The 24201-nt window shown below is 43.6% G+C and overlaps 3 protein-coding genes across 4 annotated transcripts; 1 reads left to right on the top strand and 2 right to left on the bottom strand.

Annotated features, from left to right (window-relative positions):
- Positions 1–376: 376 nt before the first annotated feature.
- Positions 377–6234, bottom strand: LOC129588991 (far upstream element-binding protein 1-like). 2 transcript variants are annotated; one of them, XM_055483431.1, is made up of 12 exons: positions 6012–6234; positions 5853–5937; positions 5648–5675; positions 5362–5438; positions 4964–5090; positions 4471–4768; positions 3078–3255; positions 2619–2816; positions 2375–2538; positions 2195–2235; positions 1258–1639; positions 378–939 (listed from the first exon to the last, which is right to left on the bottom strand). In XM_055483431.1, the coding sequence occupies exons 1-12, from the start codon at positions 6060–6062 to the stop codon at positions 853–855; spliced, it is 1716 nt and encodes a 571-aa protein (XP_055339406.1). In that variant the 5' UTR covers positions 6063–6234; the 3' UTR covers positions 378–852. The 2 variants fall into 2 exon arrangements, with proteins under 2 accessions (XP_055339407.1, XP_055339406.1); XM_055483432.1 differs by lacking the exon at positions 5648–5675 and having other exon boundaries at positions 377–939; positions 6012–6067.
- Positions 6235–6445: 211 nt separating this feature from the next.
- On the top strand, positions 6446–8212 carry LOC129589156 (uncharacterized). Its single transcript, XM_055483719.1, has 3 exons — positions 6446–6876; positions 7333–7555; positions 7886–8212. The coding sequence occupies exons 1-2, from the start codon at positions 6609–6611 to the stop codon at positions 7542–7544; spliced, it is 480 nt and encodes a 159-aa protein (XP_055339694.1). The 5' UTR covers positions 6446–6608; the 3' UTR covers positions 7545–7555; positions 7886–8212.
- A 2246-nt stretch (positions 8213–10458) lies between these two features.
- LOC129589014 (uncharacterized) lies at positions 10459–24011 on the bottom strand. The gene is made up of 23 exons (XM_055483472.1): positions 23645–24011; positions 23301–23497; positions 22572–22797; positions 22218–22368; positions 20732–20972; positions 19591–19974; positions 19048–19263; positions 17712–17812; positions 16966–17127; positions 15343–15770; positions 14583–14788; positions 14078–14315; positions 13695–13887; positions 13408–13618; positions 13261–13343; positions 13055–13196; positions 12685–12918; positions 12529–12607; positions 12107–12249; positions 11904–12034; positions 11713–11841; positions 11247–11315; positions 10459–11186 (listed from the first exon to the last, which is right to left on the bottom strand). The coding sequence occupies exons 1-23, from the start codon at positions 23743–23745 to the stop codon at positions 10758–10760; spliced, it is 4494 nt and encodes a 1497-aa protein (XP_055339447.1). The 5' UTR covers positions 23746–24011; the 3' UTR covers positions 10459–10757.
- Positions 24012–24201: the final 190 nt, after the last annotated feature.

Raw genomic sequence — 24201 nt, 5'->3', positions numbered from 1 at the left:
GGAAATTTTCAAGATGTATGATGTAGCACCTGCCAGATAAGATGGGACTACCGGAAGCGTTTTTGGAGTTATGTGGGTGCTTTAAACCAGGAAGGGTCCACGGCTGGTCCAGGGGTCGCAAAATTAATGTAATATTATTATGGTAAATGCCAGTGCTGCATAATAATAGTATGCAGTACTATGTACTCATTTAATTTATGTTAGACCACGCCCAATCGACCTTTGCAGATGAAAATATTTTTTTAGATATACCACGGTAGCCTACTACCTTTTTACAAAAAATGAGATTTTTTGAATTTGGAGGCGGAAATACTGCCCTGGTTAGTGGGATTCGCTTACTATTAGTGGCATCGATCTATACCGTAATTTAAATGAAAGTATGTGTTACATGGTTATTCGAAAAACAATTCTTTTCTTAAATACAGACAACAAACACAAAATGGAATAACCAGTTAACAACTTAACAGGCAAGCCACTGCACGCTGTAAAGCATTCAATTCCGGCGCAAACTTGAACGGAAGCAATTTATACAGATGCCAGATAATGGAATAACACTGCTCACACATTCCCCACACGACACGATTCCCAGAATACGGTAAACCACTACAATGCGTGCATCCAACGAGTGCAATCATGCAACTCAGAATAAAAATTAGTCATTCAGTGTAGAAAAAGAAACTCACGATTTACTCCAAAAGAAAATCAGCGAAGTTTATCTGCAAGATAAACGGTGCAATAAATAACAAACGAAAAAACAAAAGTGTCTGGTGCAATGCCGCTCTTGACACGCTTCGTGGAAAAAAAATTTCAAAAACAATGCCGCCCATAGACGGTCTTTGTATCGATGGTATCTCACTGGCCGGCAGCTTCTTTAGCCTTGATCATGGCTTCCAGGTCGTCGGCTTCCTTATGCTGACCCACCGACCGATAATACTCCACCTACGAAAATTATCCTGATCAAACTCCACATCATAGAAAAATTACCAGCGCCAGATTGTAAACTGGCTTCAGATCAATAAAAACCTATTAACATCAAACCACCACCTTAAAAAATTCTGTACAATAAAACTAACAAATTAACATAAAATTTAGTACTTCTTAAATTAGCATGAGCCCTTCCAGCTCCAGGTGCTCGTGAAACAGTAAAAAAAACCGAAATAGTGCTCCCTATACAGTCTATACTACAACTAAGTACTACAGTAAGTTCTTGGCACTTCTAACAAATGCGAAATTACCACTACACCAAACGATCCCTACCCAAGCGCGACTAAAATCCTGACCACCATCTTCCGTGGTGGTGACCGCCGCCGCCGAGGCGGGGGCAGGTTGGGGTTGGGGCGCGGGGTTGGCGGCGGCCTGGTAGTAGTAGGATGCCGCTGACGCTTGCGGATCGGGGACGGCCGTGGGAACTGTCTGAGCGAGCTCAGCAGGCGGCATACCCGGCATGAAGGGCGCACCCGGGGGCATCCCGGGTGCCATGCCTGGCCCTCCGGGCATTGGTGGTCCGCCGGGCATGTTGCCCATCATTGAGTAGTACTGCTGGCAGTAGGCGTTCCAAAATGCCGCCGAAGGATCTCCGGCGGCCTGCGCATTGGGATCCATCCAGTTCATGCCGGCGCCGCCGTCGTAGTAGCCACCCCTATTTAGCATCAAAACAACACTGCTATCCCTTCATCGTAAAACGCTACCTTTAGTAAATGGGTAAAAACTTTACACTTAAATCCGTGCCTTTACAAAGCCTATAGCATGTACCGTCCCTATTAACATTGTAAAAGTTGATCGATGGGCACAAACAAACATTGGTTAATGTAGCAAAATCTGGTGGAGAAAACTGAACATATTAATGCAGCATGTTTTCAGCACTGAGTACTACGCACACAAACCTAGCGATTTTTCTCGAAATACTGTTAGTGAAAGTCATTAAACTCGAAAAGAAGTGTGAAATAATTTTTCTAATAATTTAACCTTGCCGTATGCGAGAACATCAGCGTATTTGTCAAATCCGGATCTACCAATCTCTCTCAATGAAACATTCGATTTAATGTACTGTACTTGGTGCCAGCCACTATCAGAAATCGTTCGAAAATTTCGAACAATTTCTGTTTGCACTTTGCACCAACGACCAATCGACTGTCAAATATAACCATAGCAACTGCGTTCCTATCCCGCGCAATTTAACAAAAACCCTACTAACCCGCCGCCCGGTGGTCGACTTGTCCCGTCGCCGTAATTTCTCTGCAATACAGACGCCATCCAATTAAGTGTCAGCCACAGTTTCAAGACAAAGGTCACATTAATTACCAACAACAGTACAAGCAACTGCACGTTATCCACCAACGTTGCGAACTTTAAACCTGAACTGCTTAGTGCTTACCGCCTGGTCTGCCAGTTTCTCGTCAATCAGCCGCTTGGCTGCGTCCACGCACATGCGTGATCCCCGCATCCAGAACACCCGATCCTCCGCCGTGGCTGGATGATTGCGATCCAGCTCCACTTTGGCGCCGGAGCGCTCACAAATCTGCCGAATCGTTTCACCACCTACAATATTGCCACCCAAATGAGTGTCTGCGATATCTCAGCCTCGAACGCTGTCCTTCTGCCTTCAGACTGATTCGCACCTTTGCCAATGATCACTCCGGTTTTTGTGGCCGGCACGCGGTAGGTCTCCTCTACATCGAATTTGCGCTGCATAGGGTTCTTCATGATCTGCGTACTATTCTGCAGCAGCTCTTCCACCATACGCTTGGCCTCCTGCACTTGCAGGGGCTTCCCGCTGATCAGGCAGGTCTTGTCGTTCTCCGCCGGATTATCCAAACCTATAGCATTATTCAGTAGTAAACCCACATTTTTCATATTACTTGTGTTAATTTCCATCCGCTGGTCAGAAAAATTCTTAGTTTGGAGAACAAGAAAGCACTAACTACGGCCTACGTTTAAAGCAAAAAGCCAGCTAACAAAGAGACTTTAAGAGAGCCTAAGTATGTAGGTACATCGCGGTTCTCCAAGTCATACAGCGAATTTTGCTTACAGCGGAAATAAGAATTAAGGATATGCGGACTAAACTGATATATCCTTACCAATGAACTGTACGCGTGCGCCCGTCTCATTCTGGATATCCCGAATGGTCTCGCCGCCCTTGCCGATAACAATGCCCACGCTGGCTTTGGGTACGCGGATCTGCTCCTGCACCTGGCCAGCGCCGGGTCCGCCGACATCCGGTGTGTTGATCATGTCTTCCACCAGTTTCTTGGCGTACTACACGTAACCAAAACACGATTCATAAAACTCACGTCAAAATCAGGCAGTAAATTGTAAGGACAGACTGGACAGCAGCGAATGAATGATTCTGTCGAAACGTGCGAACAAGCGATAAACTGTAGCTGACGGTGTCGGACGTCAGCCTGCCGCCCACAGTGCGCAACAATGGTAACATAAAAAGTTGTGGCTTGCATTTTGGAGTAATTATGTTGTGAGCTGGTGATCACCGCTATGGCGCTATCTTCATCGCTACAATAATGTGTACTTCTATTACATTTACTGAGAGTTAATTGCTGAAAACTCGCAGCATACCGTTTAAAGATGTAAATCTAATTGTACCATTCTGCCTGCGCAAGCTACGTGACATAGAAAAATGCAACTTAGGTATGTGCTGTACGAGTAACCGTGTTAGCTTCGCAGGTAAAACGTAAAACAACTGATCAATTTAGCGATAAATACAAACTATAAGAACATAATCGGCATTACAATAATGGTGGTGCTGTAAATTACAGGAAGAAAATCTTTAACGATTTGTTAACTTCTACGTCACAAGCGGAAGCGGTACAACCAAGCTAAAGAACGATTTCCGCAACTTCAGGGAATAATCTGCCAAAGCAGGACACTGTGCAACTTCAATTTACGTTGCATACTACACAAAACCTGAAAGCAGTAAATACGTTTCTTTTATAAGCCTCCAAATGGTTCAACACATGGGCACAAAGAAATAAAGATATTCTCACAAGAAGTAGCAACTTAGTAATGTTCTTACAATTAGATAAAAAAACATAGGTAACTGTTGCTGGTGCATGCGAAAATACAATAGCCATGGTCATTTCTTGTTAATTGTTACAGTACGAGTACTACATATATGAATGTAAGTACATATGTTCAATGCTGTGTTCGTCTAAAATGTACGGTTATGGAAAATGGTAAGTTAGCCCCCGCGTGCATTTTTCTTCGGATCCTGTCTATTGCTATAAGCAAACTACCGTATGAGTATCAGAAAAAAGGGATCGACAACCGTACTGCGATAAATCAGATAATATAAAAAAATAATAAAACCAGGAACAACTGCCAAGTTGTCAGTACTGAATCGCTGTTGTAAGACATCAACAATAACACGAAACAAAAACAAACAGCACACGTACCGTACGAAAGCAATGAAAAATGAAAAAATAACTTTGTACTACTTTACCGCAGAGTATACCTTACCTCTACCCGATCCGGATCCCCGGTGATCTTAATGGGTTTGGTGGGGGAAGCGGCCTCCACCTCCTGGATGAGGAACATTCGGACGCGGGCCTTCTCCTGCAGCATGCGGATCGTCTCGCCGCCCTTGCCGATCACCTGGCCCACTTTGTGTTTGGGCACGTGCACCTCAATAGTGACGATGCCCAGCGAGTGCTGCATGCCGCCCCCAGGCCCACCCCCGCCCATCATTCCCGTCGGAACGGGCGCATGCCGCTGGCCTTCCTTTTCAATGATTTCGTTCACCATTTCTTTACATTTCCTATCCGAGAAAAATCTCATCAATTTAACACATGCAAATAAATCAATCATTCAAGCAACTATGATCAAAGAAACAGTGGTCCAAAAAAACCCGCTGAACGTCGATGTCAGAATATGCTACTGCAGGCCATTTAAGAGTTGTAATTCGACACGCCACTGGAGCGGTATAATTTACTGTACTCCAATTCGCACTTACGCGATGGCGCTCGGCGTCCCATAAATGATGCAGGAGCGCTTGTCGCCCTGTGGTTCCTGCCCCAGCTGCAATTTGGCTCCGGTGCTGTCCTGGATCCGACTGATGTTTTCTCCCCCTTTCCCTATAACTGCAAACACACAACCACATACTTACCAGTGTAAGAAACTTTAAGAATTCGTTCAAAGTTACGTATTAAGCGAGAAACATACAAATACAGCGGAAAAAAATTGTAGCGAACGACGAAAAAGACAGAGAAATCCAAACAGCAAACAAATAAAAACAATAAATCAATGAAAAACTGTCAGAAATATGGGGAAAAAGCACTCTACATACGTCATCACGTCAACAAAGTGACAAAGTAAGCAACTATGAAGAGTAACAGTTTCCAGGTCACTTACTTAGCCCCACCATCCGGTTGGGCACGGTCCACTCCTCCTGAATTGGTACAGCCAGAGTGGGGAACCCGACGGCGTTCCTGCAAGCAACAAGGCCCCGCGTCAGTCCGACACAGTCCACAACCAACATGCAGCACACGCGAATACAGCCTCAGTGAAAGCACGTCCAAGTAGTAGTCAATCAATGTGTCAACGGGTGAATAACGGTCATAATAACAACGGTCATGTGTGAATGTGTGTATCGTATCAAGTGAGCAATTGACAACACATGTGAGAGCAGGTAGTATACCCATTCATCCCCGCAGCTCCGGGAGCGCCTGAAAACACACAATGCAAACACCAAACAATTTTACGACACCATGGCGGGCCGCGCGTGCGGGCGCGCCTCAAACCTCTTCCCCGGGTTGTTTTCTATTGCGTCACCGCCCCTGCTAACCTAGGGAACAGGCTACACCAAAAACATCAGTACGAAGACGGACTATCGCTGAACTCACCCAGGCCGAAACGTTTCACCGGAGTTCCTGCCGCTCCGCCGTCATCCTCTGCGCTGCGCTTCACTCCGGCTAATTGCTGGGCGATCTAGAGATAACGCAATGGAGGTTAGTTTTTGGGGAAAGCACAGCGGGGAACTCGGTGAAGGACGTCTGGCGAACCTTCTTGGCTTTCTCCAGGGCCTCGGCGAAAACTCGCCCCTCGTCACTCATTCTTGGGCAGATATAGCAGAGGAATCAAGAATGAATATCAACACTATGATGTGACGGATAAATACAGTGTAGGAATACTCAAGGCGGGCACAAAAATGTACAAACGCTGAACGGATTTCGAAAACGAGTTTACACTGCGAAGTTTGGGACAAGTTTAGACGGGTTTGAAAATTGCGCAGCTTTTCAGCTTCTGCATGAGAATCATGGCCGTAGCGCCGAGCGTAACGGGCCATGACTCCGTGGTTCTAGCGCCTAATTCCTTGGTTAACCGGTGTCGCTGTTTTAACCGCCCACTGCGGCGGTTAGCCTTCGGCTACTGGCAAGCTCTTGCTTCACGAAAATCCAAACCGATTTTGGAAAAATTATTTTGAAAGCGAGTTTTGAAAAGTGAATAATACTCTGTACTGTAGTGAAATTTCAGAACTTATTGTTAAGTCTCTGCGTGATTGTTAATATTAATTACTTTTGATTTGTCTAGGCGCTTTGTTTCTTATTCACGAACTATTTCTCATTTTCGTGGGATTGACGGGTCAGGATTTGTTGAATATGTTACGTCAGCGTGTTCCCTCGTGCACACGCCAGACCAGGACCGCTGCAGCAGCACGTGAGCGCAGTCGCAGCCAACCCGCATCCTCCCGCGTCTTCAAACAGCCTGCCCGTCGCCCCAAACCCCAGCCGGTGTGGAACGATAATCAGACCGATCTGGACGCCTACCGTGCCACAACGGCCGAGAGGAAACAGCGCCACATTAGTCGCACATCTAAGAATCTCGGAGCGGCCCGCGTCGAACTCCAGGAACAAAAGATTCGTAACGGTCAGTGGAGATAAGAGAGAGTCGTGGGTCGAGATATATTGCTGATCGCTTACCCAGAGTTTCTCCAAAGTTGTTGCAGTGTCCTTGAAAATTTTTTTCATTTAATGTCTTATTGTCAGTTTAATTGGAAATGATATTATAATCTTATTTTTTGGAACCTGGCTGGTTAAACTATCACAACAACTCGGAGTTAAATTCAGTTGATTAATAATTTGATTTATAATTAAATTTTTTTCTCGCGGAAAACACAGAAAATTGAACCGTTCGATTGTTTTCTTATAGTTTTCCCTTTTCCATATGGCGGAGAGTTTATTTCCCGTCGATTTCAGATTTTGGTTGTCTGTTTTCGTTATTTTTGGTTTTTTTGGGTTGCATTTCAATTTGGATCGATAATTCGTAGTGGAATTTTTTTCTGCACAACTGTTTCTTTTACTTTCTTATGGTGTCTTTGATCAGAATTGCGACGTGAAGGGGAAAGCAAAAAACTGCAAAAGCATGGCGCGATCGTGAAGGAAGTCAGCGTCAGCATGGTGGAGATTGTGCATCTACTGGATGAGACAGATCGGGTGCTGCGGGAAGCCCAGCATCTGCTGAAACAACACAAAGCCGGAGCGGTTCTCGATCTCGACGGACACGTGATAAGGGGTGAACCGGTGGAAAAGCGCTAGTTTTCCTCATGGTACGTAGTACGTACGTACTTTCTTGTGTATGTGTTGTGCCATCAACCATACTTGTATAACTATAGATATACAGTAATAAGAAATGTTTTGATAAATCCTTGAATTTTTAATCAGCCTATTTTGTGGATATTAATCGTATGTCTCTGAATTATGTGATTTGGGGCCCAGGGACATATATTATTTTATGTGTTTCACCGGTGAAGGACATTCTATATATTTTTTATGTGTACAATACGTAATTGGTATCGATGTTCTTAATTGTGAAAATTTAATGTGGCTAGCGACCGCGTGTGCGGCAATCGTTTAATAATTAATTGCTTGCTTTTCAGGGTGCCGCTTCGAAAACTGATATGAACGCTTGGAAAACGGCCGGGAATCGTTGGGATTAAATTTTACATTTGGAATATCATATACAAGAAACAGCCTCGGCTTCGCCTCCGCGTTTCTTGGGTTCTAAACTCCTTGGCCGGTTTACGGATTGTTAACTTAGAACGGATAAATCTGAAGAGCCCGATAACAAAAATTTTGTAAAACAATGGATGTTTTGGTTTCATGCAGTCGAACGCAATTACTTTGACTTTACAGATCATTTTTGTTAAATTTTCTTAGCGAAAACCCATCCGAATCAAATCACCCACGAGAGTATCACATTACAAACTAAAAGGACGCTAAGACTGGACAGTGGTGCTAGATAGGTCACCCATTAAGAACGTAGCAGGCCCTGCTCTATTTTGCTCAGTAATACAGTTTGGTCATACTTTCACCTAACGGGCTCTGTGCACTGGATAGCTTTGGCAGCTCGGTCACCCACCTACCTAATATAACGGGATTTATGCAAAGGACAGTACTGGTAACTCGGTCAGTAGATCACTTAACGGAGTTTATGCGCTGGACAGTAGTGGTAGCTAGGTCACGCGTTCGCCTAACAGGCTCTATGCACTGGACAGTATTGGTAGCTTGGTCACCCATCTACCTAACGGGATCTATGCACTGGACAGTATTGGTAGCTCGGTCACCCATCTACCTAACGGGATCTATGCACTGGACAGTATTGGTAGCTCGGTCACCCATCTACCTAACGGGATCTATGCACTGGACAGTTGTGGTAGCTCGGTCACTAGATCACTTAACGGAGTTCGTGCACTGGACAGTAGTGGTAGCTCGGTCACGCGTTCACCTAACGGGATCTATGCACTGGACAGTATTGGTAGCTCGGTCACCCATCTACCTAACGGGATCTATGCACTGGACAGTTGTGGTAGCTCGGTCACTAGATCACTTAACGGAGTTCGTGCACTGGACAGTAGTGGTACCTCGGTCACGCGTTCACCTAACGGGCTCTGTGCACTGGACAGTATTGGTAGCTCGGTCATCCATCTACCTAACGGGATCTATGCACTGGACAGTATTGGTAGCTCGGTCACCCATCTACCTAACGGGATCTATGCACTGAACAGTTGTGGTAGCTCGGTCACTAGATCACTTAACGGAGTTCGTGCACTGGACAGTAGTGGTACCTCGGTCACGCGTTCACCTAACGGGCTCTGTGCACTGGACAGTATTGGTAGCTCGGTCATCCATCTACCTAACGGGATCTGTGCACTGGACAGTATCGACAGCTCTGTCACCCATCTACCTAACGAGATCTATGCACTAGACAGTAGTGGTAGCTCGGTCACTACATCACTTAACGGAGTTCGTGCACTGGACAGTAGTGTTAGCTCGGTCACGCGTTCACCTAACGGGCTCTGTGCGCTGGGCAGTATTGGTAGCTCGGTTACCCATCTTCCTAACGGGATCTATGCACTGGACAGTAGTGGTAGCTCGGTCACTAGATCACTTAACGGAGTTTGTGCACTGGACAGTAGTGGTATCTCGGTACTCTTTCACCTAACGGGTTCTGGGCACTGGACAGTGGTGGTAGCTCGGTCACGTACTCCCCTAGCGATTTTTTGACGCACTCAATCACTAGGTGAGTGACTGACCAAGCTCAACCTGTCCAGTAAGAAATATCGCTAGGTAAGGAGAAACATCGCTAGGTGACGATGTGACCCTGCTACAACTACTGTCCAGTGCACAGAGCCCGTTGGGTGAGCAAGAGCAAAGCCCGCTCGATGACTTACTCACCTAGAAATTCCGCTCAGTGGGCAGTAATGGTGTTTCGGTCACTCACTTGTCTACCGATTTTTCTTACTGGTCAGTGGTGGTAGCTTGGTCACCTACTCATCTAGAGATTCCGCTCAGTGGTCGGTGATAGTGTTTCGGTGACTCACTCGTCCAGTGATTTTTCGTATTCATTTTATATTTGATATTTTTATATTTTATATCGGTTGATTTTAAACGTGTTTCGAGCTCGGCAACACCGGCAGCAATGTTTGAATAACGCGAGTGTTTGAATAAGTATAATAATTTACTTATTTTTCGGTTTAATTAGTGTGATAATTATGTCAATTGGTATTTTCTATTGTATCTAGGCAAATATTTCCAAGTTTCAAGGTGACCTTTAAGATGGGTTGGATCAATCTGGTCTTGATGCCGGCTTGATACCGGCTCGACATTTTCATAAAAAAACACATGCCGGCCACTTCTGAACTATCCCGGATCTAATGGCGTTGTCCGTTTTTCCAGAAGTTTTATGGTTATAGAGATCTCAAAACTATGGGGCGCCGCGCGTAGTACAGATCTTGTACTTAATACGCTCTCGACTTTTTAATTGTTTTAACTTGGGTATTTCTGTTGCATTTTGTAGGAACTATTAATATTGGATGTTATTGTGTATGTGTTGTTTTCAATGTTTTGTGACTGGAACTGCTCATGCTTGCCACCAAAGAAAGGAAGGACAAGTGTTGATTGTTAAAAAGCGTAGCACTTGAAATGCTGTAATTCAATATCAACTTCATCGGCTTTTTGTGAGTACTGTAATTAACAAGTTAAACTAAATTTTATCGTTATAATAATATTAAATATGTGGAAATATTAAGGGATTTCCCTTCGTTTGTCTGTGCGTTCTGACGCCCATTGTAGAACGTCCGAGACAAAAACATCCGAGAAAAAGACACAAAAGACTTGAAACAGAAGATAACTCTATAAACCAGTGCCTAGCAAAAAACTACGGTGAAAACAGTTCTGTCAGATCACACTGCAATATTGCTCTGTCGATACGCTTGACAGTCAAGTACGGAGACATTCAGCTGGCGGTACTCAAAAAAATTCTGGGAAGGAATAGACAATCATAAAAATTAAGGCCAACAAAACGGACAACGACGGCAACAGTTGCGCTGGACTGAGACTACTGGGCCCGGTGATCTCCCCACTCACCGGATCGCGGATGACATCGAACTCTGGATGGTACATGCGGATTGTACTGGCTTCGCGCCGGTAGCTCAGGCGCGTGTCATCTTTTAGCAAAAAGATCTTCCCGCTCTCCGTCTCCAGCACCAGATCGATGTCCACCGTCCGACTGACGGAGACGTTAATGGTGTCAGCTAGGAAGTCAAAGGTCAAGTCCAGAGTGTGGCCGAGGTATTTAAGACCGTGGATGCTCCAGCGGCTGCTGCCGGGCAGGTCGGCCGGGTCGAAATGTAGACTGTCTTCACGCAGACGAAGGCCGCCGTAACCGTTGAGAACAGACTGCAACAGTAAGACATTAGGTCACGAAATTACCGCTACATGTGAGCGCTGGGTTCAGACCTGCAGGAAACCACCCATTCCCGTTAGGAAGTTGACGGCGCCGCTGCCACCGGGTTCTTCTGACCACACCTAGACGCATCGAAAAGGTCACGTTGCAATTGTCAACGAAATAAACAGCACAAAAATGTTTGACTGCACACTGTATGCAGTTTGCATTAATTTGAATGCACTGCAAATAATGTAAAATAGTCTCGTGTTAGCCGATCTATCGATAACGACAATCAATGCAGACTGTCTGAAATTGAGTAAATCGTCCACTTTCAGCTAAAATTTGAATAATTTGTAATAGCCCGGTCACAAAGTAAAAGTCTCTGCTGGTTGATATGCTATAAATTACAATAATAGAACAAAACGAAATGGGAAATAAGTAATAACCGTTCTTCACTTCTAGATCGGTAAGTATTTATGACCAGTATGATACGGGATGCTTTTATCGAGAAGAATAATGCGAGTATCAAGAACATACGCCAAAAGGTTGTTGGTAATTGTCCTTATATCGATTGAATAAATTGTCCGCCTTCATTTTGTTCTTCAGCTCCAGATGTCCGATGGCGAACATAGCCCAGGTCATGGCCGGGCCGTTTGGGCTGGTCAGCTACCAACCATGCATACGTCACTTTTGTCAACAGGCACTGTTGCAACAATTTCGGTTTTCACCTCTTCGTAAATGTTCAGGTCATTGGCGCGCATCTCTACTGGCATGTCCATGTCCAGCGGATATCCCAGTAAAATAGTATCAGCTTGTTTAACGACCGGCTTCTTCTTACTGCTCGCAGGATGCCACTCATCTGCGTTCAACAGATATAATTTATGAGCAAACTTCGTAGCCGAAAAAGGTCTGTATAATTATTATACTGTACTTGGAACAAAGCCCTTGAATTGTGGATGGTACGGTTGACCTTTGTAACGGGATTCCGTCATCGTGATGTCTTCGGCTGTGGCAAACCATTTATCAATATCCGGATGCTTTTTCCCGATTATCGGTAAAACGTACTCTGGAAGCCTGGGAAAAAATTCGGGAAATCAGTACTGCTTTAAGAAACATCTAACTATGTGCGAACGGAAATATGTGGTATATACTTTGTATTAGGGTAAATTGCAAAGATCAGAAAGACAGTTGACCACACACGTTCTGCTTGCTATACGCTTTTACTTTAGAGCCCCTAAATAATAGACAAAAGTTGATAATTTAGTACGTAGCAGAGAAAGCAGCAAAAGAACTATGAAATATACAAAGTATCCGCAGAAAAATGCACCTAGGTATGTGTTTTAATAAACTTACGTCAAGGCCAGTTTGGCGGCGTAATTTGTGAAGGCGGAATCGTTAACGGGGTAATGATACTCATCCGGCCCCATGACCTCTGCGACATAAATCCTTTAGTTGAGCTTTCCGTGCTCGAAAGTACGTCGGCACATGATGCACGTGACTACCATTTACCGTTAATGTGGCAGATGTGGTCAACATCGTCATTGTTTATCACACGGCTATCACAGGTCACCCGACTCTGCCAGAACGCGGCGATGTCCTCCACGAGCACGTCAAGTCGCAACTCGTGGATGGCCTTAGCTTTGTCGGCGATGGCATACAAATACTGTCGCACAGCCAAGGCCACGTCGGCGGTTACGTGCAGTTGGTACTGCGCAGCGGGCGGCCAGGGCGTTACTTCGCTGCCTAATAAAGGTCATCCGCTACATTGTTTAGTATGCCTCTTCTTGGCGTCTAATTTTAAGCGTTTCATTAGCTGGCTTCCTTATGATTTTCGATTTTATTATAATTTAATATTACAGTGAAGTAATGAAATCAGTACCGGTTAAGGCAGATTCCCAGGGGAATCGTGCACCCTGATATCCAGTGCTGGCCGCGTTTGCTCTGGCGGCCTCTAACACTCGTGTGCGAGCGTGCAAGAGCAAGTGGGCCTGTTCTGGATGGAAGAGCAATATTGGCGGAAACTACAAAATAAACCATTACCACACCATGAAATACACGTACTCTGCAATTTCTTGCACAACTAACCATCCATATTTCTGTGTCCCAGAAAATATGCCCCAAGTAATCCTGATCGATCTCGGCTCCGGGCGCACCACGTGCCAATCCACCTAATTTAAATGCAACACCGTTTTTTTTAAACTTAACAATAATTAAAGGTAGTTTAATTTGTACCTGGACTCAGTCCGACAAAACTTCCGTTGCCTTCCTCATAATTTGGCAGCGAGCTGAGCAGATAGTAAAAGGCCGCATTAACTGCCTGTGCCAAAGGGAAATTCTCCTGCGCTTCCACCGTAATCCTCCCGTTCTCCCAATACTCGCCCCACTTTTCAATGTGCATGCCACGAACGGTGTTGTAGTTGTATTTGAGGACTTGCGACAAATTCTGTTCAAATCAGCAACACGTAATTTCAAGAAAACAGCGAACGAGGCGGTAGTCACGGAAAGGTCATTAGACATACGCTGACGGCGGCGTCTTCATCTGAACTGATGGAGACGTACTGGATGATTTCCAGGCCGTTAGCGGGAATAGTCACGTAGTCGCGCAGTTCCACACTGGAGTTCCAGGCCATAATAACCGGCGAAAAGGTGGAATTCGTAGTTTCCGGAATTAAAGTTTCGCCCCGCGCGACTTTGATGCGCTGCCCTTTTGGCCTGCCATGGTGAATTAAACCAAATGTCAACTCGTTGAACGACTTTATGCATATCAGCGGTTTTCGTATACAAGAAACGAAAGCTGTTCAGGCGTTGTTTTTAGTTTATACCGATTGCGAAAGAGACCGTGTATGGACGAAAACTATATTTCATTAGCCAGAATATGACAAACGTTGTGTCGGAAACGCACCGGATCGTGGCTTTGAACACGATATCGTCGCTCTCCAGTTGGCTCTCATCGAGCAGTCCGTCCAGCAACAGAACCGGCAGATCGCTGGATGCCGGCGGCTGCACAGCACCGGAAGCCGGTGCTGTCCGGTTGCACTTAATGCGCGCGATGAGCAAACTGGGATAAAGGCGATGGGCGAACATTTCCCGCTCAATGAGCACATCCGGATTGACGTATTGCTTCCGCTCCGTGTAGATGCCTGCAGGCGGACAATAATATTATTTTAGTAATTTATTTTAACATTAGTGAGTGCAGTACTGGCAGTTTATTGCATGTGATGGTCACAGTTAAAATTAATTATTTATTGGCTGTCTAAAACATTAATTTAGTCCAAAAAAGGTTGTACAGGTTAACAATATATTAGATTTTTTTCTCTAAATTGTAAATCGAAATTGTTCTCTTTAATTCAAATCGAGCGACCTAAGCGGTTTTGTGAATTCTTGGAACGAAAAGAATATTGCGTGACCTTCGCGTAGGTTGAGAGTAAATGACTGGTTAGCGAGCGTGGCGTCCTGCAGGCTGATGTTGAAAGCAATCAGCGAGGGAATCCGCGCTCGGCTGCTGCGCGACCCGGCACCATTATAGAGGCCATTCATGTGCAGCCATGGAGCGTGAACAACGCTGGCAATATGTCCGTTGCCGATTTCCGGCAGAAAACGCGATGTCGGCAAGCTACAATATTCAATAACAATTATGGGAATGCCGACATCCAGTAGCACTACTCGTAGAATCTGTACAGCATCTGTTATGCAATACCAAACAGGCAGAACTCTAACATCGTCAGCTTTATTAACCTTATATTGTGCATCAAATATATATTTACAAAACTTGATATTTGATAATAAGCCAGTAATACGGTATTATTGACTTATTATTAAGTTTTTTAAATATATATTTGATATCGGTATATCGGTATTACTGATACTGTACCGATAACGGAACGGAGAAAGAATCTTTAACAAACAAAGCATTGTTATAATAAACTAATATTAAATATCTGTAGTCAACGCAAGAACTACGAAGTACGAGTGTAATTAATCGTAAACTATTTCCAGCGTCTTGTGTATAGCTGCTGAAACTGTTTCAAACAAAAATATTTTGTGCTGTGATTCTGCATTATACTTGAACCGTTACTTTAATGACACTGCATGGTTACGCTTGCATAATTGCACCCTTTTAACTCCCTTTTGCGAGAGTCAGTACGGATTTAGTCCAGAAATAAATACCTATTGGTTTGCATGAGAAAGGGATCCCGGTCCCAGTGCTCCTCAGCCTCCTTCTCCATAATCGTCGTCACCTGCACTTCGCCCCACCGTATCGTCACGCCCTCTTCCGGTACCTCGCGCAGCCATCCATCCACGCGCACCTGCAGCCGCACCGGCTCCTTCCGGTTCTTTTGGGCCCGGATATGGATGGACGTTGGCAGAAAGCTGACGGTCAGTGTGAAGCCCCGGTAGTCGACACCGCGCAGTGTCCAGGACTCCACGCCCGGGGGGTGTCGGGGGTTTAAGGTCAACCGGTCGGGGTGCAAGGAGATACCGGCGTAACCAAAAAGAACCAGTTGGAGGAGAGCACCGGCGCCCGGGAGACTGAGATTGGCCCCGGGGGATGTCGGGTCGCTGATTAAGCGGGAATCAATCGATTCCGGGATGATCTGGTAAAAGTCAATGGAGAAAGTGCACGGTACGGTTACTTAAATATTTCCGCTTGCTGCACAGGTTGTAGGCATACTTGCCGACGACCTAGGAGGTTCAATGTGAATATTGCGTGCAAATGTACCGTGCAATTAATCGGCAAATGTACGTACTACTGTACTTTGCAATTTCTGGTATGCGGTAGAGGGGCGGAGCCGGTGCAAACACGCTCATTGGCTGTATGAGTGGTCTAACCAACAGCGAATTCAGCATAGCGCTAACAGGGCAAACTACAGGTGCGCAGTAATAACAGAAATAATTTATAGTACTGAAATAACAGAAAGAAATAATTTATAATTTATAACAGAAACAGAAATAATTTATAATTATAAATTATTTATAACAGAAATAATTTATAATTTATAATTATAAATAATTTATAACAGAAATAATATATAATTATATAACAGAAATAGTTTATAACATAACAAAACTTATAACATAATAACATAACATAACATAACATAATAATAACATAATAAATAATTTATAACATAACATAACTTTATAACAGAAATAATTTATAATTTTTTAATAATTTATAGTACCGAATTTCATGGTGCAAAGCGCTGGCGGCAATAAGTCACTGCAGCAACAGATTTCCATGTGACAGCTAACATTTCCTTGTAGAGCACATTTTTCTGCACATTTTGGTTATGGTCTTGATTTCGCTAACAGATCATTAGCTGAATGAGCAGTATTTAAAGTCGCTGTTTCGAACATGTGCTAAGCGGCAGAAATAGCGACTTCCGACCACTCGCAGTTTTCACGAACTGCCGTCCGTGCGCGGCTGCTCTGGCGCATACCGTAATATTTACGGAGATTCTCACACGTACTGTGTTATGTGCTCGTAACATCCGAAATCAAACGAAGCAGTAGCTGTAGTAAAGAAACTGAGCCGACTGCAACGATGCATCCCAAAAAACAATGAATACACAAGGAACATAAGTTGGCCCAGTTAAATATTACTTAAAATAATTTAAACATGTTGCTACATAAACATTTTTTATTTCTCAATTTTCGAGATAAAACTGCCTCAATGAAATAAAAGGCTATGAAACAGAACAAGATACATATTGTGCTTCGACTGTGTGATTTTCTCGCTATTTATGTATCTTCCTAGTGCAGCAGGTAGTAACCATCCCCAAATCTTACCCCAAAATGCCGACTGGTCCAATTAAGAAGTTGTTGGAATTTAATTTCCTCCGCCGCGTACACATCAGGATTGATCTGTCCGCTGGTATTAGCCGACTTTGCCGCGATTTGGTAGAGTGTCAATCGCAGCAGATTATAAGTTGTTCGACTAATAGTCGCTTCCTAAACAATCCGGCACCAGTCGCGTAAAAATTATCAATGAAAAAATCATAAGTAAACAAACTGCTTAAGTAAGTGATTTGAAAGCTAATGTTTTATACACTCTGTATTTGGCTATTGTTATAAATTTTTTAATATTACTCTTAAACATATTAATTCTATGAATTACGATAATATTAATTTTAACAAATGCAACAACATCTATAGATATACAAACAAAACGCTTCCTGCAGTATGTATTCTCAACAGAATCATAACGAAGTTTTGCGAGCAAATCTGCAGAAGAGTCGTTGATGTTTTTACACTAACCACCAAGGAATGGAAATAATAATAACGCTGCTTCAGCAATCAGCATAGCCATGAAAAATGTCGGAAAAATTAATGTTTTTTTCGTCTGCTGCTTTGCTAAAATCAGGATATTTGCCTCAAATAGTTTTATAAATTTTAAGACTTTTTTGATAACCTGACAATATTTCCATTTATCGAGGCAAGAACGGAAACAAATGTTTTGGATTTAATCTACAGCATAAAAATGTTTGTTATTACGAAAACAACAAGTACAGTTTACATGGACAGTGACAGCATACCTTGTGGCAGGTGAGATCGTTGAGGAGCAGTCCTGAATTGAAAAAGCGCTGATTCCCCACCGGCCAGTACACCAGCAACGCATCCGGCTCGTAGGAGTAATCTGATCAAACAGCACACACGGCACTTTTAGCGAACGTTTGTACACATCCGCTGCACGGCAGCCGACCAACAACGTTAGCCGAAAAAGCACCAAAGTAAAATATCAGCCTTAAATCTGGGTCAGTAGTCGAGCCTGTGCTAACTGCCGGGTTTTCTTAACATTCCACAAATACGCACACCGTATGGATAATCTATAAGTTGTATATGTTGTGCATATACACAGCACTGTGACAGCTACTGTGATGTATGAGCCGGTGCAATCTGCCATATGCGCGCATACGCGCGCCACTTCCGGGAGTCAATTGGATAATTCTGCAAATTATATGATCCGCCACCACAAAAGCCAAACTGCTGTGTAGATCTATGCACGCGCTGTTCTCTCTTTCAGAGCCGGCAAAGCAATCAATGGTGCCCATCGACCATCATATCAGGCGGCAACGGGAAAAAACACGGCAATTACGATGCCGGGTCGAAATGATGTCCCCGCCGCTGGGAAATGGGATTGCAGCGCTGACAAACTGGTAATGGATTTAATCTCGGCCAGGATGACGGCTAAACTGGGATAAGTGGGCACTCGCCGCCATATTGAAGCAGTCGACGATACAAAAGAGCGATTCTGCTTTCTCATAAGGCGAATGAGCTGGGAAAGTCATTTATTACGGCCAGTGCAAACTTTTAGAGAAGATATCACTTGCAGTAAAAGTCTTTCTTTCGGTTGGGCACAGCTTAAATCAAGGAGGATTATTGAAATGAAGGAGATACAGAGGTTCTGTATGTGTTTAGCTGCATCCAGTAAACTTAATAACTACTATGATGTATCACAATGCTTCAAAGTATATAAAGTTCCTTTATTTCTTTATAAGATTGTAGCAACAGAAGTGTTTCTTTTGGCACACTCTGTTACCTCATACACCGATGAAGATGTTACACATACCGGTATACGGATTTTAAAATTAACGATAAATGTCCACACCACGAATGAGGTAGGGACGGCTAAAATAGCTGCTTTGCTGAATGTTTATAGCTGAATCTAATTAGATTCTTGGGGCACATGGTTTGCTGATGGTGAAGCGTATTAAGTCGAATTCCTGATTAGAATTCTGGGTGGAATTGATAACTTGATGGAACCGGTAAGTTACTTCAGTTCCGTCACCGCTTCACCATGCCGATTGATTTCGAAATTCGAATTCAGGGAAACATTATAGCATTATTAGGTGTACTTTGAACGAGAAATACCTGTCGGTGCTAGGGCTCCGGGATTGCTAGCATTCCCATTGGCTGCATGACAGTTGCGAAACATGGGGAAATTATCCGCCGCAATGCGTTCGGCAACGTTCTGGTAGGTTCCGTTAACACCGGGTCCCAGTTTCTGGGGCAGGGTTAGACCAACGATGGCCAGTGCATTGGTCAGCGCATCGTTAAAGGTCACCGTGCCTTTAATGTTCTGGATACCTGCAAATGATAATCTGAAAATTATAGTAACAAATGATGAAATGTATAGTTGCTGGTTAAGATACGCTTATTCTATTTACGTTATTTATGCGTCAGTTTTTCCCACCATTTGCAGCTTCCATATTTTTTTCATAATTTGATGATATGCTGGCCGGGAAACTATACAACAGTGCGTACTTAAAGTGCGTACTTAAACATATTTTTTAGATTTTTGCAGTTGGTAGCTAGAAAAAACGAAATCAAAGAGACCAGAATTTAATGTTTGTCGATATACTAATAAGAGAAAAGTGGTGGTGAAAATTTGTGCTCTTAAATAATCACAGCCACCTGCAACAGCTCCACTGGCCTGCGTCGCACCGGCGTATAAGTCTGCAATGGCCCGCGCGGCACTAACAGCATTCTCCCCGCCGATATTTGCTGCGGATCCCATTGTGTATAAATACTGCTGCATGTTTAGCGCCACAGCGCCGCTGGTAAACAGAGTTCGCGAAAAGTTAGCAGCCAGTTCCCGTCCGGAGGAGGCAGTCTCATACGGGTAACGGGCGCCCCGGTACAGGGGCCGGGCGTTGGCCAGGGCAGCAGCCAGATTGTTAAGGCGGCTGTTGAGAATTTGCTCGGCAGTGTCCTGATGGAAGAGCAGCAGCGGCAAGAACATGTATAGCTCCTGTTCCCAGCGGATACGCCCCAGGTCGTCGTTACTAGATAAGCCGTCTGTAATGCAATGCATTTCCGTCTTTATTTTCTTCTGGTGAAATACGGTACTTTCAATTATCTTGAAAACAAGCCTTGATCATATTTATGTGTTGACCCTTTAATTATTATTCAGGCAGATGTTCTGATAAAGAGATTTTGAAAGAATACGTAATACAAATGTTTCTTTTATGTTTTCCACATTTAGTGAAATTATCTGTTCTTCTTATTAATAATTTTTTTACCAAAGCAATCTTTTCAGTTTTATTACCGCGGTAGCGATAACTGCCTCACAATTGTGGCGGTGGTGTTTGCAGATTCTAAACAACTCTCACCAGTCAGTTATAATTAACTCGGGAGTGTTCAATGACCCGAAAAAGTATGTGTATTATTAGAATTTTATAGAAACGCCACTGGTAGTTGAAGATTAATGCCACGGAATAAAAGTGCCATAATAATCAGTACAGTTAAAAGTCAAACTTGGAACAGCCGCACCATATATCTATACAGATACTGTATTATGGCGTAAGTACGAGTATTAAATACTGGTTACGGCGACGGCGACTTAATGTACACACCAGAATCCTCATTAGCAAGAGTCGCTGTAATATAAGCTGAAGTTAAATTTTCCTAGCTAACCATTTGATTCAACCGCATCAAAACTCTTTTTGAAAAAACAGTGCACAGTTGTCAGCTGACAAATATTCAAATTCGCCAGTTTCCTATCTTTATTATGAGATTCCTATAGCTACTAAATACTAGTAGATGTTAGGCGGACCTTTGCTCAATCCAGGGAAATTCTCGGCGTACTGGGGATGCTCGGGAATGGAGCTTAGGAGATAGTACATGGAGGCGTGCACCGCTTGCGCCAAATGGACAGCGGACGCGTTGGGCGTCTGATTAGCGGCCATTTGCGGTTGGAAGGTGATCTGTCCGCGGTTCCACCGCCAGTTCCAGGCGTCCACGTGCCGACTCCACAGGATGCCGGTACTGGCCTCCTTCCTTGCTTGTACATATTTCTGTTAACATAATTTTCCGGCTTATAGCATTGCCAAATTAGTTACTTGAACTAGATATGCGCGCCTGCAGTTTAACTTTAAAAGTCACTTTTCGCGCAGGCCTGTCAGTTAATTAGATGATACTTAAGCGGTGATTGATGATACAAAGGACGCTCCAAAAGTAAGTTTCCCTATTTTGTATCTCCCGGCTTGAATGCTTTTAGTTCTTATGAACCATATTTTTAGAAACGTCCTTCACTCACGAACCAAAATAAAATATAGCTCTACCTAACTACAATCAAATGGAGAACTGCCGAGAAAGCCGTCCGAGGTTATCGGCACTTTGCCACGGGTTTTACCCTGACAGTTTTTGTTATTTTTCTCAGTCTTCCTGCTCAATTTTCGGAAAGCACCAAATATCATCAGATTAGGAATTCTTTTCTGTCCTAATTCCAAGAACGAAACAAAATAACTTCTTTGCAATGCTTTTCCAGAAAAGTAGAAACTCTCGATGACTAGGTGGAAAAACCACAGAGCTGCTCAAGGTGCCAGACGGTAAAAAATCGAAAATTTCTTGTAAAACAATATTGCTGTCGGTACAGCTGGAAGTTATTTGTGTCCAAGACCCTCATGACTGCGCATGAAATTTCCTTTTTATTGATGTTAAGAACTTTCGGATTCATATCAGCAAGAAGGCTGAAAAGGGGGATTCCGGCGTCATGGAGAAAAAAAATGTTTGCTCTCCTCCGTATATTTTTCAAAGCCTTCTGTTATTGCAGTAATATTAAGAACAGTATTTGTAGCTGGTACTTTAAATTTGCTGCCGAAATTACAACAGGGACGGAAGTGGTAATAAAAAGAACGAGCTTCAAAAAAACTCGTGGAAATGAATGTATAAGTAGTATTGCTAATTTGTTTTTCGTTTTCCCAGTTCTTCATTAAATCTTTTGATTCTTATTTCTCTAATTAGTTTACATAATTGCTTATACAACGAAAAATATATCACATGTCTATTACTTCAAATGGCAGGGAGGCAAAATAGGGAAAGTTACTTTTGGAGCGTCCTTTGTACTTAAATAAACTCATTCCAGTACAGTACTACTTTATTAGGCTTCGGCCAGTACACATAACGATTCCACTATAATTAATTCCAGTATGCACAACTATTCCAGCGCTAGCGACGTTCAATAAGTAGCTCAGGTCACGCTTTATTGTGCAGAGCCATAGCAGTATCAAGTACACAGCTAACTGTTGGTGACCTCTTACTTCTAATGCGGCTTCCTTATCCGTGTCGAAGCTGGTAATGTAGATATTGCGGGACATCGTCGTACCACGATCGGGAATGAAGGAGCTGTCCAGGATATCACCGACCACGCAGATGTTGACAATGCCTCGCCGGCCGGTTTGACACTGAACCCTACCCGTAAATAACAAAACGTCCACATGGCATACGGAAATGCAATAAAAATCAGTTTTATACCCTCAAAAGAACTCAAACAATTATTGAGTTCCGGGAACGATACGATCTTTAACAGCCAAATTTATAATTGTAGTCGTAATAGAAAAAATACAGATTCAATATTTATTCTAATATGCCGTGCCAATGCGAGTGACACTGACTGTATGTGCTGATTTAGCTCCTGCATGCTGGTCACATCGTCAAACTTTACATCCGGTGACTCAAGGACATTCTCCAGCGTGTAGGGCACCTCCAGCCGGGCGTTGGTGCTGTTAGCGTGCCGCATCACTTCTACCTCCATGATCAGAATCTCCGGTAACCACAGATGACAGTACATTCGCTGAGTCAGAACATGCGTCGGCGTTCGGATGACCACTTCAAAGTATCCTGCAAATCAACCGTTCCCAGTTTCTACTAGAAATACACCCACTATACTAATTAGTTATTACAGGGCGTTAAATTCACCAGGATAATCGTCCACCGTGAAAATAAGATTAAAGAGTTAATTTGGTAGTTACGGCGGACGAGAACTACTCGTAAGTCGAAAAACTATGCTCTCTGCATCATAATCGAAATTAACATTATTGCGCATTGGTACTGGTGTTTTGCGGCAAAAACCATGCGCATCGGTACTATACAAGACAATGTTCTGTGTAGACAGTAGAAGTACATACCCGAGTAAAACAGTTTGTAAAAAATACGTTAGCTAAACGTTAGTTAAAGGCCAAAATTCGAACACTGTTCGAATTTTGGCCTTTAACTAACGTTTAGCTAACGTATTTTTTACAAACTGTTTTACTCGATAGTGCCGTAATCGTGTGCAACAAGCCATGAATAATGGGGTGCGAGAACATAACTCGATGCTGATTAAGTAGTAAAATCAGGAAGACCTTTATCCATATGTAGACGGTATATGCGGTCCGCGGCGTCACTGCGATCAAAGCGGATGTTGATTGAGGAGGGAACGGCGACGCGGCGAGTGTCATTGTCATTTCCCGTTGTGTATAGACCCTGGATGTAAACGAAGGGATGGAAAATGCCGGTGGCGAGGTGACCGTTCCCGATATAGGGATGTGGTCGGGTTAAGCTGTTTATATTAAGTAAAATCATTTACTTTTCATTCAGATACGACGGTGAATTCTGCTTTTGTATTAAACAGACATACATGTAGCAATGAGACGCCGCTATTTATGGAAATAGATACAACGCTGGCGAAAAAACATGGTGACCTTACTTGCGCAGTGTATACACTGAAAAGGGGTCTGCATATCCTGCGTGCAGCGCCGACATGAGTGTCAGAAAAACGATAAATCCAGATACCGACAACGTACTCATTTCTTCGGTTAAGGAGAAATTAAAGAAATCAGCGCCCGTATCTTCGCATAGGCTATTGCTGAATTACATTACACCGTGGCCGTTTTTGCGAAAACAGCTTTCAGTCCAAGATTAAGTTAACTGTTAACAGGTTATATTTGCAACGTTTACATAATGAATTTTAACATTTCTGTACCAGATAAAATCGTGGGGAAATTGTCTCAGATTGCTAAAAATTACCAAAAAGAAACAATGCGCGCTATTACGTTTACATATGTCCGGCCGTGTGCTTGTGTCTGAAAAGACTGACTTCGTCGGGAACAGAACAACCGTCTGCTCGATGTACGTGGTCTTACTTGGATTTTAACGGTTTGTGTACTTGGCTAATCAAAGCAAATGTCTTTTATTGCGGAAAACCTGCTCACAGCGAAAGGACACCAGGACTGTAGCTTCCTTTACGACTGCCGCCACTAACGC

Source organism: Paramacrobiotus metropolitanus, unplaced genomic scaffold, assembly GCF_019649055.1.
Source record: "Paramacrobiotus metropolitanus isolate TYO unplaced genomic scaffold, Prichtersi_v1.0 Parri_scaffold0000033, whole genome shotgun sequence".
In the NCBI taxonomy this organism is placed as follows: domain Eukaryota; kingdom Metazoa; phylum Tardigrada; class Eutardigrada; order Parachela; family Macrobiotidae; genus Paramacrobiotus; species Paramacrobiotus metropolitanus.
This window is presented reverse-complemented; position numbering and strand designations above follow the sequence as displayed.